Below are 18,388 nucleotides of genomic sequence, written 5' to 3' on the forward strand. Positions count from 1 at the left end.
GATTGGAAAATGTCCTTGTATTGTCCTGCAAAAGTTGATGCTCTGGAGACCTGATAGTGGTTTAAAATTTCAAAATGTCAGAGGGTACAACTTGACTTGTCTCATGAGGCATGTCATGGATTGGATTCATGGGACAGATCAATTCTCTAACAGAGATATTTAGGTGAATCTGGTTGCACCATGGTAGCATGTCTACATTTTAAATTAGCTGCTCTTTCAGCTTGGAAACATATTAGAAAGGCCTTTGAACTGCCTTTTCGGATTTCAAAAAGGATGCCTCGTTGGGATCATCCAGATTTTCCTCTAGGAAGGAAGATCTGGTCAACTGGTTAGAGAAATGGATCAGCAGAGCAGAACATCAAATGCACTTAGAGGAGAAAAGGTGGTAAACCTTCCCCAGGAACTACAGGACATCAATACCTACAGCTACGGCAGGTATTGTCCTTTTGTAAGTCCAGGCTCACAAATATGACTGAGGCCACTACTACTAGTTTTGATGATATTGTAGGGGCAACATCACGTGTGGTCTCCCTGTCAGGATTATATAGGGCTATGTCCTCCAACTTTTTAAATGTCATGGCTTCCAAGATTTTCTCTACATGAGAAAAGATAACTAAAGATATTGAAATACGCGAGAAAATCCTGGAAGGATGGATGAAGGTCCATGCATGCGTAATTACTGAGATGGCGAGAGACCTTTTTCAAAATGATACACAATGCCATTTATGGCTTCAATCTCCCTGCCTCTCCCCAGTCTCCGAACCATATTACTATCCTAAATGCACCACCCAAGCTACTGAACTTATGGCATGAGCGTTGGACTTGCCCTAAGGTCATAGTTTTCTTGAAGGACTTGATAAAATAAATGCTGTCCCACTGGTTAGTATCTGTAATGTTGGAACCACAACCCCTCCTGTATCACTTTATCCGCTTGCTGGGCTCGGCCAAATTTCCTTCTTTTCTACCCTCTGTTTTACTGGTAGATAACCAGGTATTGCTACAGGAGTAGTTGCCTCCAAAAATGTCTGAAATACAAGAGGTTGATTGACATCTCAAAACTGTTTGGCTATGATCGGATTGAGGTAGGTAGATATACAGTGAGGAAAATTCTGCCGCCAATTTCTTCAGAAAATGGTGAACCTTTTTGACATCACACCTTTGCCCTCAAGAGATAGATGTTAACCCTTTCTGACACACCACATGGTATCTTACCTCTGACATGAAGGCTACTCTTGGGGCATTAAGACTGTGGTGAGGTCATATTTTCCCTAGTTAAATGAAGTCTGAAGGTACGCCATTGTCATTCTTGAGGTTTCTCAGGATGACTCGAATTGTAAATCTTATTAAAAAAAATCCCCCCCCCCTTTTTTTTTCTTTTCTTTCCCCTCTCTATATTACCTGTATGCAATAATGATGCAACAAGCTGTTTGACTCAATGATCCATTGACCTTTCACGAGTTGCTCTCTTTGAAAATGTTTAATAAAAAGATATATTTTAAAAATAATTCCACTGTTTTCCAGCTTTGCAAATTAGAATGTTTTATTTTAAAGTCAAAATTATCTGTTTCATACTCAACGCAGGGAAAGAAATCATATAATCTTCACTTTTCCCTTTAACACAGAGAAAACATGCATAATAGCGGCTGAAAGCAGCGAGATTACAGAGGTTAATACTGATCCAGTGCAAGACCTGCCTGGTATGCGGTATATCTTCATGCTGCCAGCTTCTGTGATCCTCTCCGTTCTATGATTTGTCACCTCAGGCTTGAAATAGATAAAAAAAAAATCTGTTATATTCCAGAATAAAGATGCTGCCATTTTTATAGGGTGCCTCGAGTTTACATCTGTATTGGTAGTGTTTAGTGTTGAGAGAACTTGTGTGTTAAGTTTAGGGTCTAAAGTTCGGCATCGGGTTATCGAAGAATCCCATTATGGATTCTAAATTCCGTTATGGTCCGTGGTAGCGGAATCCATAACGGGATTCTTCAATAACCCGAACTTTAGACGCCGGACTTAAAACACAAGTTCGCTCAACACTAGTAGTGTTATTTCTTGCAGGGGCAATCTGTATTTAACCACCTCAGCCCCCAGTGCTTAAACACCCTGAAAGACCAGGCCACTTTTTACACTTCTGACCTACACTACTTTCACCGTTTATTGCTCGGTCATGCAACTTACCACCCAAATGAATTTTACCTCCTTTTCTTCTCACTAATAGAGCTTTCATTTGGTGGTATTTCATTGCTGCTGACATTTTTACTTTTTTTGTTATTAATCGAAATGTAACGATTTTTTTGCAAAAAAATGACATTTTTCACTTTCAGTTGTAAAATTTTGCAAAAAAAACGACATCCATATATAAATTTTGCTCTAAATTTATTGTTCTACATGTCTTTGATAAAAAAAAAATGTTTGGGTAAAAAAAAAAATGGTTTGGGTAAAAGTTATAGCGTTTACAAACTATGGTACAAAAATGTGAATTTCCGCTTTTTGAAGCAGCTCTGACTTTCTGAGCACCTGTCATGTTTCCTGAGGTTCTACAATGCCCAGACAGTACAAACACCCCACAAATGACCCCATTTCGGAAAGTACACACCCTAAGGTATTCGCTGATGGGCATAGTGAGTTCATCGAACTTTTTATTTTTTGTCACAAGTTAGCGGAAAATGATGATTTTTTTTTTTTTTTTCCTTACAAAGTTTTATATTCCACTAACTTGTGACAAAAAATAAAAAGTTCTATGAACTCACTATGCCCATCAGCGAATACCTTGGGGTCTCTTCTTTCCAAAATGGGGTCACTTGTGGGGTAGTTATACTGCCCTGGCATTCTAGGGGCCCAAATGTGTGGTAAGGAGTTTGAAATCAAATTCTGTAAAAAAATGACCTGTGAAATCCGAAAGGTGCTCTTTGGAATATGGGCCCCTTTGCCCACCTAGGCTGCAAAAAAGTGTCACACATCTGGTATCTCCGTACTCAGGAGAAGGTGGGGAATGTGTTTTGGGGTGTCATTTTACATATACCCATGCTGGGTGAGAGAAATATCTTGGCAAAAGACAACTTTTCCCATTTTTTTATACAAAGTTGGCATTTGACCAAGATATTTATCTCACCCAGCATGGGTATATGTAAAAAGACACCCCAAAACACATTCCCCACCTTCTCCTGAGTACGGAGATACCAGATGTGTGACACTTTTTTGCAGCCTAGGTGGGCAAAGGGGCCCATATTCCAAAGAGCACCTTTCGGATTTCACAGGTTATTTTTTACAGAATTTGATTTCAAACTCCTTACCACACATTTGGGCCCCTAGAATGCCAGGGCAGTATAACTACCCCACAAGTGACCCCATTTTGGAAAGAAGACACCCCAAGGTATTCCGTGAGGGGCATGGCGAGTTCCTAGAATTTTTTTTTTTTTGTCACAAGTTAGTGGAAAATGATGATTTTTTTTTTTTTTTTTTTTTCATACAAAGTCTCATATTCCACTAACTTGTGACAAAAAATAAAAACTTCCATGAACTCACTATGCCCATCAGCGAATACCTTGGGGTCTCTTCTTTCCAAAATGGGGTCACTTGTGGGGTAGTTATACTGCCCTGGCATTCTAGGGGCCCAAATGTGTGGTAAGGAGTTTGAAATCAAATTCTGTAAAAAATGACGAGTGAAATCCGAAAGGTGCTCTTTGGAATATGGGCCCCTTTGCCCACCTAGGCTGCAAAAAAGTGTCACACATCTGGTATCTCCGTACTCGGGAGAAGTTGGGGAATGTGTTTTGAGGTGTCATTTTACATATACCCATGCTGGGTGAGATAAATATCTTGGTCAAATGCCAACTTTGTATAAAAAAATGGGAAAAGTTGTCTTTTGCCAAGATATTTCTCTCACCCAGCATGGGTATATGTAAAATGACACCCCAAAACACATTCCCCAACTTCTCCTGAGTACGGAGATACCAGATGTGTGACACTTTTTTGCAGCCTAGGTGGGCAAAGGGGCCCATATTCCAAAGAGCACCTTTCGGATTTCACTCGTCATTTTTTACAGAATTTGATTTCAAACTCCTTACCACACATTTGGGCCCCTAGAATGCCAGGGCAGTATAACTACCCCATAAGTGACCCCATTTTGGAAAGAAGAGACCCCAAGGTATTCGCTGATGGGCATAGTGAGTTCATGGAAGTTTTTATTTTTTGTCACAAGTTAGTGGAATATGAGACTTTGTATGAAAAAAAAAAAAAAAAATCATCATTTTCCACTAACTTGTGAAAAAATAAAAAATTCTAGGAACTCGCCATGCCCCTCACGGAATACCTTGGGGTGTCTTCTTTCCAAAATGGGGTCACTTGTGGGGTAGTTATACTGCCCTGGCATTTTCCAGGGGCCCTAATGTGTGGTAAGTAGGTAAATGACCTGTGAAATCCTAAAGGTGCTCTTTGGAATGTGGGCCCCTTTGCCCACCTAGGCTGCAAAAAAGTGTCACACATCTGGTATCGCCGTATTCAGGAGAAGTTGGGGAATGTGTTTTGGGGTGTCATTTTACATATACCCATGCTGGGTGAGAGAAATATCTTGGCAAAAGACAACTTTTCCCATTTTTTTATACAAAGTTGGCATTTGACCAAGATATTTATCTCACCCAGCATGGGTATATGTAAAATGACACCCCAAAACACATTCCCCAACTTCTCCTGAGTACGGCGATACCACATGTGTGACACTTTTTTGCAGCCTAGATGCGCAAAGGGGCCCAAATTCATTTTAGGAGGGCATTTTTAGACATTTGGATACCAGACTTCTTCTCACGCTTTGGGGCCCCTAGAATGCCAGGGCAGTATAAATACCCCACATGTGACCCCATTTTGGAAAGAAGACACCCCAAGGTATTCAATGAGGGGCATGGCGAGTTCATAGAAATTTTTTTTTTTGGGCACAAGTTAGCGGAAATTGATATTTTTTATTTTTTTTCTCACAAAGTCTCCCGTTCCGCTAACTTGGGACAAAAATTTCAATCTTTCATGGACTCAATATGCCCCTCACGGAATACCTGGGGGTGTCTTCTTTCCGAAATGGGGTCACATGTGGGGTATTTATACTGCCCTGGCATTCTAGGGGCCCTAAAGCGTGAGAAGAAGTCTGGAATCTAAATGTCTAAAAAATTTTACGCATTTGGATTCCGTGAGGGGTATGGTGAGTTCATGTGAGATTTTATTTTTTGACACAAGTTAGTGGAATATGAGACTTTGTAAGAAAAAAAATAAAATAATTCCGCTAACTTGGGCCAAAAAAATGTCTGAATGGAGCCTTACAGAGGGTTGATCAATGACAGGGGGGTTGATCAATGACAGGGGGGTTGATCAATGACAGGGGGGTTGATCAATGACAGGGGGGTTGATCAATGACAGGGGGGTGATCAATGAGAGGGGGGTGATCAATGACAGGGGGGGTGATCAGGGAGTTTATATGGGGTGATAACCACAGTCATTGATCACGCCCGTGTAAGGCTTCATTCAGACGTCCGTATGCGTTTTGCGGATCCGATCCATCTATCAGTGCATCCGTAAAAATCATGCGGACATCTGAATGGAGCTTTACAGGGGGGTAATCAATGACGGGGGGGGTGATCAATGACAGGGGGGTGATCAGGGAGTCTATATGGGGTGATAACCACAGTCATTGATCATGCCCCTGTAAGGCTTCATTCAGACGTCCGGATGCGTTTTGCGGATCCGATCCATCTATCAGTGCATCCGTAAAAATCATGCGGACATCTGAATGGAGCTTTACAGGGGGTTAATCAATGACAGGGGTGTGATCAGGGAGTCTATATGGGGTGATAACCACAGTCATTGATCATGCCCCTGTAAGGCTTCATTCAGACGTCCAGATGCGTTTTGCGGATCCGATCCATCTATCAGTGCATCCGTAAAAATCATGCGGACATCTGAATGGAGCTTTACAGGGGGGTGATCAATGACAGGGGTGTAATCAATGACAGGGGGGTGATCAGGGAGTCTATATGGGGTGATCAGGGGCTAATAAGGGGTTAATAAGTGACGGGGGGGGGGGGTGTAGTGTAGTGTAGTGGTGCTTGGTGGGACTTTACTGAGCTACCTGTGTCCTCTGGTGGTCGATCCAAACAACAGGGGAACACCAGAGGACCAGGTAGCAGGTATATTAGACGCTGTTATCAAAACAGCGTCTAATATACCTGTTAGGGGTTAAAAAAAAACACATCTCCAGCCTGCCAGCGAACGATCGCCGCTGGCAGGCTGGAGATCAACTCTCTTACCTTCCGTTCCTGTGAGCGCGCGTTCACAGGAAATCCCGGCTCACGCGAGATGACGCGTATATGCGTCGCTGAGCGCAGGGCTGCCACCTCCGGAACGCGAATCTGCGTACAGCGGTCCGGAGGTGGTTAAAGTGAGGCCTAGTCCACACTTCAGTGATTTTAAACCAAAACCAGGAATGCAGCCTCTATTGATAAGGTAGAATGGAAAGATCTGCACGTGTTCCATGTGTTGGACCCACACCTTGTTTTGGCTGAAAATCACTGATCAAAATCACTGATCAAAATCACTGACCAAACACCGAAGTGTGTGAACTAGGCTGGAACCTCAGTTTTCAAAAAGTTTACATAACGGCTGTGCTTCTTTGTACAATCGTAACTGAAGGCACATGTCTGTTTTGGGCTTCTCTAATGTCTTTTTCGGCCATATTATTCTCTGTTTCTGCTGCACAGCTAAATGCATTTCTCTCAGAAGCAGGGGGTCTTACCCTTCTTCGAAATCTGCCAGCACTTTACTGCTAACTTCCTTTCCCCTTACTTCCCATTATGTTTGTTTTCAGCTCCTGAGCTCACAGAACAGATAAGGAGGGGGGACGGGGACATCTGTGTATTCCGAAGCAGTTCTTTTTATCAGGCTCAGGTTCTCGGCTAGCTCCCCCCATTTCCTGTGAGCCGTCTTATGTGTCTCTGTTACTATGGACGGATCCTGCCTGACAAAAGGCAGTGAATGATTCGAAGGCAATGTCTACTCTTAGGTTCTGTGAACTGCAGGATGTCATGACCTGGTTTAGTCAAAATTGGAAGGGAAGGGGTAAACAGGGCTGTACCCAATCTGATTATAGTACATTTTTCTACAGGGTTGACACTATCCGTAGTAATTAATATGGCCACATAACCTAGACACCAAACACCCTCTGCATGGTTCTACTCAACCCATACAGATTGAGTGAATACTGACCAACCCCAAGGAAATTCAGTGAAATCCATTGAGCATTTAGGGGGATATTTATTAAAACCGGCGTTTTACACTCCAGTCTTAATAAATGAGATGCACATCTCTTCAGGTCAGTGCACCCAAACGGAGATCTGCACCAGCAAGGTAGCTTTCCATGATAAACTATGCCAGTTTCCTGGCATAGATTATAATGCATGTGACAGGATAGCTATGCCAGCCCTGCACTGCCCGATACTTTGAAAAGTAGTGAGCTGAGCTGTCCTGAAAAGTCCCCAAAAGAATAAAAAAAAAATTAACAAGTAACAGGTATGCCAAACTTCGCAACTTTTTTACATAAATTTTTTGGCATAAACTGGGTAACAAATGTCCCCCTTAGTGTATATAAAGATGCTTGACATGAGGGCAGATGAAGCAGTCAAAAAATTGTGGTCAGAAGGTAGAATTACAGAATGATTTACTTGCTCCTGGGTTAATTTTGCAGGAGCGTATTCTGTCCCTGAAATATGCTCCGTGTGAGGCTGAACCTCACAGCATTATTCTAATGATGTACAAAGCTGTGTGTTGCTGCCTGACCTTGGCTATACTGAACTGTGCTCACATAATGCCATCATTGCAGCTGTGGGACATACAGCATTATAAATCATTATCATAGGAGCAGCATTCAGCCCGGGAAATCCCTCTGACACACGGAGCGGAGCTGCAATACCTGATAAAACCTATCGACAGGTGTGGTGCTGTTTCTGTAAGAAAGAAGCCATGTCTTTCTAATCTTAAACCCCTTTAATATTAGCCTACTTTGTACCATTTAACATTTTGTTTAGGGCTCATGCACACGAACGTTATTTGGTTCCGCATTCAAGGCTCTGATGCGGACCCATTCATTTTAGTGGGGCCGCAAAAGATGCGGACAGCACGATGTGTGCTGTCCTCATCCGTTGCCACGGTCCGTGGGGCCGCGAAAAAATAGTACATGTCCTATTCTTGTCCGTTTTGCGGACAAGAATAGGCATTTCTATTATGAGCAACCGATTCCGTTCCGCAAATTGTGGAATGAACTCGGGCGGCGTTCGTGTGCATGGGCCCTTACTGTGATGTGAGATGCAGACTTGTCTGATACCTTCATTTTCTTTGATACCAAGCCTTTCCTCTTCTCCTTCCAGCAATGTCCTGTAGACTGCAATCTCTGCATCTAGCTTGAGCTTGATGTTCAGCAGGTCTTGGTAGTCCTGCAGATATCGTGCCAAATCTGCTTTTGTTGTTAGGAGGCGATCTTCTAGTTGAGCAATGATATCCTGAAGTGCAGCGACCTCTTCCAGGTGCTTTTCCTGCATATCCGCCAACTGATTCTCCAAGGCTTCATTTCGGGCCCTCAAGCCATCGATCTGGCTCTGCAGGTCAGACACCTGGTGGCTATATCTAGTGATGTTTTCCCTGATGTGCCTGATCTTCTCCTCATTCTTGGCCACCTGTCCTTTCACTGTATTGAGCTTTGTCTTGTACCACTTCTCAGCCTCTTGAATGTTTTTGGTGGCAGCTTGTTCAATCTGAACACGCAAGGCTCTTAATGCTGCTAGAAGGTCAGGTCGAGAACTTTCAATCTCCACGTTCACCTTCGACTCTTCTATTTGCTTCAGTAAGTCGGCCACTTCTTCATCATGGAGCTTCTTGAGGAACTCAATCTCATTCACCAACTGCTCCACTCTTCTCTCCAGCTCCAACTTCTGCACGGTAGCATCGTCCACATCTTGCTGAAACTCTCTTAATGTTCTCACTGCCTCCTCTGCCAAAAGAAAAATGCACATTTAATTGCAAAATCTTTCTATGAATTGTTGACAGATGATAAGGCCGTTAGGGTACATTCACATGTGCAGGGGATCAGGCAGACTGTCAGACTTTGCCGGATCTGGCACTGCCAGATTCTACAGTTCACTTCTAAATCCCCATTTATAATGGGGTCTGGCGGACCATGTTCCGGTCACTTTCTGGCCAGACTGTCGCATGTGTCTTTTGTAGGGCATTTGTGCCAGATGCAAACCTACCCTAATACATGCCATACTTGCCAATTCTCCTGGAACATGTGGAAAGCTCCCAGAGAAAGAAGCGACCTCCATGACTTCTTGAAGAGTTGGAGAATCTCCCAAGTGCTGCAGCGGCCTCTTGGCATCTCCCAGAAAGCAGTGGTACCAGGATGCTGCATTTTTACACTTACGCTCTAGTGTCCAAAGACACACCCGGTGAGCAGAGTAATGCGGTGATGCCTGTTCAGGTTTATCCTGTCTAAATATTAGACTTTGTAAACCTGCCTGAGCCAGTGCACACAGAAATATTCTACCTTAGAAGAAATGCAGGGTTGATTAAAAAAATGGTTGCACAACTTTACACATACAAACAATAGAGCTGAGAAATGGTGATCATTCTAAATTAAAGTGGTATTATACCTACTATAAATGGAAAAATTGAAGCTCTTAGCGCATGTGGCGAAAATAACCTCGCCACTGGGTTTTGGAGGGGCCTGTTTGCCAGGCTCTTGCCTCAGGATTATGGACCATACTAACTTTAAAGGAGAAGACATACTGGCTGCACAGCTTAAATCTGTGGAACTGTTTTGGGCAGGAAAGCCATGCTTCCCGTCGGCCAAATGTGACTTCCATGGAATTCGGGAACCCCTGCTCGGATCTGGGTGATTTTTGGATATGTTGTTCACCCAGATCAGAGCTATCCATGGATGTATACATTATGGGGATATGTGGGGTTTTGAGGTGTGTGACAGAACCATCTGTCTTTGGAATTGTATTGTATGTTATGTGACGGTACCCAGATAGCTATGCCATGGAGCCTGTTCGTGACATTAAAGACTTTGGCTCCATGTCGATTTTATTGTATTCATGTTGTCTGAGTGCCATTCACCTAATAATATGCACTCAGACTTGAGCTATCTGGGAATATGTTAAATGTCTGTGTTTACTGTAAGGGTTGTGACATTGTATGTTTAAATGGTGATTTCTGTCCTGTTGTCCCCACATGTGTATTGGCGATTTCCCTTTGTCCTGAGAGATAATTGAATTACTCCTCGGGTGTCTCCAGGGCAGAGAGGAGGAAACCATGATGCATTGTGGGGATGTATTTTGTCTGTGTATCCTGAATTGCTGCATATCTGTCCTGTGTCACAGTCTTCCATCTGGTCCCCTAGGGGTGTGTCCACCAGATGGGGACCTGCATAAATACGGGCGGGTAGCCCTCAATAAAGAGTTCCTGTTTTGCATTCAACATAGAGCCTCGTCTCATGTGTGTGGGGATTGCTATACGTGTATACTCACCTGGCTATAACCCCTAGCTCTTGTAAGAGCTGTTCCTGTTCCTGGTTCCTGTGGTGGTATCGGTGTCGAGCAGAGTGCTTGGAGTCCTCGGGAGGCACTGGGAGCATTTATCAACGGAGGTACCCGGTCGGGGTGCCAGGAGATCCGTTACAGTGCACATTTTGATCAAACTTGTGTAGTATATATTGAGGGTAATTGATGGTAGCACCTCTTTAAGGCCTCATGCACACGACCATTGTTTTATTCCTTGTCCGTTGTGCCGTTTTTCGAGATTTTCTGCAGACCCATTGATTTTTAATGAAAAAAAATATAACCTGTCCTATTATTTTTGTGGAAAACGGTTCGCGGACCCATTCAAGTCAATGGGACCGCTAATAAACGCGGAGGCACACAAGATTGTCATCCGCGTCCATTTTTTTCCTATCATTTGCATGGCAAACCTGTCTTAGACTTTTTTTTACTTTCCTTTATGTCTGGTGGTCCTCCAAAAATAAAGGAAGACACACGGAAACAAAAACGGAAACGGATCACGGAACAACGGAACACCGTTTTGTGGGCCGCTAAAAAATACTGTCGTGTGCATGAGGCCTTAGACTGAGCAATGCCCATCTGCCTGGGGCTTCTGAGCAGAGTACAAATGTAGCTGGTTCCTACACTGCCCTGAAAATGTAGACTTGGATAAGTCCAAGAGAGGCGGTATATTAGTGATAGGGACCCGTCTGCAGAAGCCACCTTGATGCCTGGTAGATGGGCCCGACACAAGTTTGATCAAAATGTGCGCAAAGAGCTTCCATTTTTCCATTTATAGTAGGTATGATACCACTTTAATTTAGAATGATCCCCTTTTCTCAGCTCTATTGTTTGTATGTGTAAAATTGTGCAGCAGCCATTTTTTTTTTTATCAACCATGTTTGCTTTATGGATATGCACCTGTGACTATGAATGTGCTAGTCTAAATTTCTTGTAGTATTAGAAGAAATGCAGTTAGAGGCCCTTTGTACCCCCATGACAGCCTAATTACAATTAAAGGGGTCTTCCCATATCAGACAATGGGGGCATATTGCTAGGATATGCCCCCATTGTCTGATAGGTGTGGATCCCACCTCTGGGGTGCGCTCCAATTTACTAGATCCCTAAGGTTACTTTCACACTTGCGGCAGTGTGATCGGGCAAGCAGTTCCGTCATCGGAACTGCCTGCCGGATCCACCGATCTGGATTTGACTAAAAGCATCTGTGAGACGCATCCGTATGCGGATCCGTCTCCCAAATGCATTGCAAGAACGGATGTCATGCGGACAGACGGATCCATCTTGTATCTTTTTTCAAATTGCAGGACGGATCCGGCATTCTGGTATTTTGAATGCCGGGTCCGGTACTAATACATTCCTATGGGGAAAAATGCCTTTTTCCGGCATTCAGGCAAGTCTTCAGGTTTTTTTCGCCAGAGACAAAACCGTAGCATGCGGTGATCAGGCAAAAGGTTTTCTCTTTTGACTGATCAGTCAAAACGACTGAACTGAAGACATCCTGATGCATCCTGAACGGATTACTCTCCATTCAGAATGCATGGGAATATACCTGATCAGTTCTTTTCCGGTATAGAGCCCCTAGGACGGAACTCTATGGCGGAAAAGAAAAATGCTAGTGTGAAAGTACCCTTAGTGGTGGACGGACTCTGGAAGACTGATTGCATACATTTCGCCAACGGCATCTGAGCAGTCCAGATGCAGGAGCCAGCACTCCTGTAACAGCGTCCCCAGCTGAGATCAGGTTTCAAGCAGGCTTTGGCATCTATTGGTGCAATATACCAATACAGGTCACTAGGTGGCAGCACTGTAAGTGTTGAATGATCGCTGCATAGCCATCAATGAATACAATAGACAAATTAATGATTGCCAGTTCTAAAAATAAAAAAAAAAGTCTTTAAAAATATATATATATATAAAAGTTCAAATCACCCCCATTCCCCAAAATTAAAATACTTAACCAATAAAAATGAACATCATGGGAATCACAGCGTGCAGAATCGCCAGTACTATTAAAATATAGCAATATTAATCCCATACAGAGAATGGTGTAACGAAAAAAAAAAAAAAAAAAAGGCCATTTTTTGTAATTTCAACTTCCCAAATGTTTTTAATATAAAGTGATCAAAAAGTCACATACACTTCAATATGGTATCACTGAAAAGTAGAGATCTAACATGCAAAAAAAAGAGTCCTCACAGCTAAAAAAAACTATAGGGTTCAGATTATGGTGATGGGAAAAAACATTTTTTTTTCAATGTTTTACATTTTTTTCAGTATTAAAACGCAAGAAAAACTATACAAGTTTGGTATCGCTGTAATTGTACTGACCTGGAGAATGAAGGTAACAGGTCAATTTTACCGCATAGTGAACGCTCCCAAAAAAAAAAAAATCGTGGCAGAATTGTGTTTTTTCCCCAATTTCACCCCATTTAGAACTTTTTGCCTGATTCCCACTACATCGTATGCCATTAGAAAGTACAACTTGCCCTGCAAAAAATAAGCCCTCATAAGTCTATGTGAACAGAAAATTAAAAAAGTTATGACTCTGGGAAGGTGGGGAGTTAAAAAACAAAAACGCAAAAACTGAGAATCTCCTCTAAGGTTTAAGGCATTGTATGTGGATTTACATAAGGTAAAGTTACTGTGATACTCAATAGGGTATCATGATGGACAATTGTAGCTCTGCTTCACATGCAGATCACAATATCAGACATGCAGTTTGAATTAACTTTTTCAGATCACGTTGTACTGAACGTACGACATTTCCAAGGACGATCTGTTTTGAGTTGTTTTTCCACAGATTCGTCCCGCCGCTTGCTCCGACACCTGCATATTACAGAATACACTTGTGGTAACCAACAGAAACCAATCATTTATCTGCTCCAGAGTACGCAGCCCTGATGAAAGATAATGTAAGATTAACTGTCATTATCTCTTATATGTATTGCCAGCATTCTGAAATAAAAAATAAATAAAAAATCTGCCCCCCCCCCCATACACATTAAAGGGGTTGTCCGAGTTATGAAAAAAAAATATATAGCACTGTAAGTCTGATAGTCTGAAATATATAACTAACCTAACCAAGTTTTCGGCAAAAAAAATATCTCTTTCCTCATTTCCCTGGTTCTCTTCTGGCCCTTTGTCTACCTGCAATAACAACAATCTCTGCCCCCCCCCCCCCCTCTCTGCAAAGGGAGTGAATATAAGTGCTGCCCTGAGTGACATGTCTGCCTGCTGGGAGAATCAGCAGCATGTTGTATGTGTAGGACCACAAGTCCCAGCTGTATAATGACACTGCTGATACACACAGGATCTTCCCCCTACCTGTTCTTGTGCAATGTTCTGCAGAACTCTGCTGTCAGCTCCTGTGCCCAGCATTTGTCTCCTCACTGCCTGCAGCTACTCAGTAAAGCCTTCAGCCCTGAGTCTGTGCTCCTGAAGGGGTTAAGAATCCAGGGCGAGAGCAGACAGCAGTGAAGGGGGGAGTGGCCAGCACAGTGACCTCTGTGTACAGACTCATATCTGATCTATCAGGCTTGTGCAGGAAACATCATCAGAGCAGGGAGAGAAGCTGACGTCACAGGTCATGTGACCCTCAGTGAAATCTGAGAAAGCAGCAACTGGAGATAAAGTAAGTGAATTGTAAAGTCCTTACATTTGCCTAGTTAGAAACATACAAGGAACAAAAAAATAACTCAGACAACCCCTTTAATATTCCTTCTTTGGAGCGCCCACTGTATACTCATAAATGTTCACATAATGGCACCCCATTAATTACTATTAGAGATGAGCGAATTTCATATTTTCAAATTTGTTCACGCTTCGTTTACTGGTAAAAGGTGAATTGCGTTATGGATTCCGTTACCACGGACCATAACGCAATTCTATGACGGAATGCATGACGGAATGCCTTAAGAGGCATTCCGTCATAATAGAAGTCTATGAACTGCAAAACGGATCCGTTCCATTTCTGTTATGCAGGGGAGTCCTCCCCTGCATAACGGAAAAGGGACGGATCCGTTTTGCAGCCCATAGACTTCTATTATGACGGAATGAATAATGGAATGCCTCTAAAGGCATTCCATCATAGATTTGCGTTATGGTCTGTGGTAAAAAAAATCCATAACGCAATTCACCTTTTACCAATTCACCTTTTTCAAAATATGAAATTCGCTCATCTCTAATTACTATGGCTACTTTCACATCTGCGTTTTCAATTCCGCTATTGAGATCCGTCATTGGATCTCAATAGCAGAAGAAAACGCTTCAGTTTTGTCCCTATTCATTGTCAATGGGGGCAAAACTGAACTTTTGGTTGCGTCTCCATCGCGGACAGAGCAGCGTTTTTTTCTGTCCGCGTTGTGGTGCGGAGCAAGACGGATCCGTCCTGACACACAATGTAAGTCAATGGGGACGGATCCGTTTTCTCTGACACAATACAAAACAGATCCGTCCCCCATTTACTTTCAATAGTGTTCATGAAGGATCCATCATGGCTATAGAAGACATAATACAACCGGATCCGTTCATGACGGATGCCTGCGGTTGTATTACTGTAATGGAAGCGTTTTTGCAGACCCATGACGGATCCGCAAAAAACGCTAATGTGAAAGTAGCCTATATAACAAGTCTTCTGTCCGGGTTCGTACAGTACAGCTCCCATAGACTGCCATGGGCCATAATGTATGCCCAGTTTTATACGGAGCCACAATGTACCATTTTGCAGGTACATTGGAGACATCAAGAAAAGCGTCAAGCATGGCAATGGAACTGTAGGGACTATGTGTGGCACCATGGATTGTCCATGGAAGAATCAGCCACTCTGCCCCATAAGTGCCAGCCAGAGCCACAGTCACCAAATGTCAGCGATACTTCCCATGTTGTGCCCATGCAAGTGCACCACCAATGAGGCCAGGTTAGGCGATCACCTCAGGCAGCACCAGGTAGGGGCAAGTGGGGGGCAGCGGAAGGGCAATGGGCATTGTGGTAAAGGGGTTAGGTTAAGAAAATGGCATTGGGGTGCGGCGCCGTTTCAGTTTTCGCCTCAGGCAGCAGAAAGGCTAGGTGCACCCCTAGTAGCAACAATAGTGGCATGCTGACCTGAGTCCATGCTTCCCAACTGCGTACCCCCACTACGGTATGTATGCTTCCTTGTGATGACAACATCATTTCCCATACAAGTCTATGTATAGCTGTATCGTACTGGATTTTTACAAGGGCATCCACTTACAGTAAATACTGCCACTATTTTCCCGCAATTATGCAAATTCTGACCCAAAAAATCCCTAAAAACATCTTGTGTACAAATATATCCTTATAAAAAGACTAAGGAGGGAGTGTGGTGAGACATCTGGAGACAGCCCCTACATGGAGATAAGGATTTGGAGTTTCCTGGTCTTTCATATATAAAACATCACAAGACGCACCATGTATAATGCAATTACCAGGCTCCTGACAACTAATAATCCATTCCTCCCTCTTAGTCCTTTAATAATTGGCCATGCATAGGCGCGCCTGTGAACGCAGGTTTATAATGCTGATAGAAAACCCCAGAGTGATTTTTAAAATGTGAAAAAAAAAAACACCATGAAGAACCGTTGATGCCTGATGCATGATAAGGTTTCTCCGGGACACCCATTTATTGGGAATTCACTTGGCTTTTTTCCATTCCTCCCCAAAAACTGCAAATGAGAGAGCAATGTAGATCTACAACCATTTCCCCACAGCATGTCCTCCTACATGTGGTGGCCCAATCCACCAAGGGGTAACGTCAGGGCTGGTCTTTCCATTCATTGTGTGGTGTCACACCCCAGCAGCCAGACCACGGCCCCTACCTACCATGTGCCGTTTATAATACTGGCGTATTGGACCACTTGGGAACTGGACCAGGGTGCAACTGTTATCTCTCTACCCTATATAGCTACACCTATAGATCTCATAAACATCTGACTAAAATCTATAACAGGTTTAACCAATGACAGTCTGAGTAAGGGCTCATGCACACAACCGTAGGCTATTTTGCAGCCCCCAAATTGCGAATCTGCAAAACGCGGATCAGCAAAACACAGATATTGGCCGTGTGTGTTCTGCATTTTGCAGAATGGAGAACAGAACGTCTTGGCCTCAATAGAACAGTCTTATCCATGTCCGTAATGTGGACAAGAATAGGACATGTATATTTTTGCGGGTGGCATGGAATGGACATACGGATGAGGACAGCATACAGAGTGCTGTCCGCACCTTTTGTAGCCCCATTGAAGTGAAGGGGTCTGCATCCGACCTGCAAAAAATGAGTATTGGATGCAAACAAAAAGTATGTTTATGTGCATGAGCCCTAAGGGTGCATTCACAGTTTTTTTAATAGCATTTTGCTAATTTTTTTGTTTTTTGTGCACTTTTTATGCAGATGTTTGATGAAACTGTGGGAATTATTAAAAGCAGTACAAAAATGTTTTTTTTTTTAATGGTGCTTTTTTTTATTTGAGTTCTTCTTATTTTTTTTGGAGGGGGGGTCAATGGCTTTTTCTAAAAAAAATTCACAGAATACCATTTTTTGTCCCATTTTCTGGCATATTTTAGGATAGAGATCCATTTATTTATTTTTTACCCTGCTTGAAAAACACAAGTGGCAACAATTTTTATGCTATTTTTAATTACACTTTACAAAGGAACTGAGATTGGAGGGGGGTCCGTACTTTCCTGAATAAAAACCTTGTAATAAAGAAAAAAACTATAAAAAGGCTTAGAACACACTATATATGGAGAAAATGCACAAAAAAAGCAACAAAAATGTAAAAATTTATTTTCAATCCATAAAAATGCAAAAAAACAAAGGCATACAAAAAAGTATGCTCACCCCTCAACAGAAATTTGCAGAATGCAATTCATAGTATGGAATGAAAGAATTTATGAATGAACCCTGCATTTTGCCCTTGATAAAAGACCAATTGGTCAAAAAGTTGACAACCATTGACTTGTGCTTAAATCATATGACCACCCCCACCCTGTTCTCCTATATGGGAATGAATGGAAAATATTAAGTGATGCTGTAAAACATCATTTCCCCAAATTTCAGGACCTTAAAAGAGGTAATCTATGAGAAAACTGTGACAAAAGACCCCTGTGCCCTTACCTCTGAAGGCTAACTCCTCATCACTTTTAGCATTCCAAATTTCAATTTCTTCCTCCAGGTTACCCCGCTCAATGTCGGCTGCCCCTTTTTCCTTGGTTAACTTCTCAATTAATTCCTTAAGTTCTTTGAACTGTTTCTCGTAGTCATCAGATATGCCTGGTCCCCTTTCTTTCAGATGTCTGGTCAGCTCCTCCACCTCATCACGCAAAGCTTTGTTCTTCTGTTCCAATGATCGCACCTTGTCAATGTAGCCTGCAAATCGATTGTTCAGCTCCTGGAGCTCTTCCTTCTCATTAGGACGGTGGATGTAGACCTTGGTGGTGGCCTCTTCCAATGTTCCTTGAAGCCCATCCCTTGCAGTATAGTTGGAGGCAACAGCAGAACCAACAGTCAGGGTCTTCTGAGAAAAAGAAGAGCTCTTCATTTTAAGTCTTGTCTTCAAACTTAGCTGTGGGAAGTAGGAGGACAACATCCATGGACGAACTTATATATCGACTACTGGAATGTGACATATAGACTGCAACTGTATGCGTATAATGTATGAGCTAATTAACAGGATAGCTGATGCGTTGGCAGGGATGGAACTGCATTAAATCACATTCTCAAAGTTTTACATGCAAGTGCAACATAACTAATGTTATACAGCATAATGGGAATGATATCACAT

The 18,388-nt window shown here is 42.7% G+C and overlaps 2 protein-coding genes across 2 annotated transcripts in view; one reads left to right on the plus strand and one right to left on the minus strand.

Moving 5' to 3' along the window:
* Positions 1 to 1,692: 1,692 nt before the first annotated feature.
* Positions 1,693 to 18,145, minus strand: LOC120991059 (vimentin-like). The gene is made up of 3 exons (XM_040419952.1): positions 17,722 to 18,145; positions 8,360 to 9,022; positions 1,693 to 1,764 (listed from the first exon to the last, which is right to left on the minus strand). The coding sequence occupies exons 1-3, from the start codon at positions 18,143 to 18,145 to the stop codon at positions 1,760 to 1,762; spliced, it is 1,092 nt and encodes a 363-aa protein (XP_040275886.1). The 3' UTR covers positions 1,693 to 1,759.
* The window catches only part of MFSD10 (major facilitator superfamily domain containing 10), a 61,231-nt gene continuing 53,261 nt past the window's right edge, over positions 10,419 to 18,388 (plus strand). Inside the window, exon 1 of the mRNA XM_040419183.1 lies at positions 10,419 to 10,423. The gene's annotated coding sequence lies outside the window, so the exon portion shown is untranslated. The remainder of the gene's footprint in view (positions 10,424 to 18,388) is intronic.

The sequence above is a fragment of the Bufo bufo genome, chromosome 2 (genome assembly GCF_905171765.1).
Source record: "Bufo bufo chromosome 2, aBufBuf1.1, whole genome shotgun sequence".
NCBI lineage: Eukaryota > Metazoa > Chordata > Amphibia > Anura > Bufonidae > Bufo > Bufo bufo.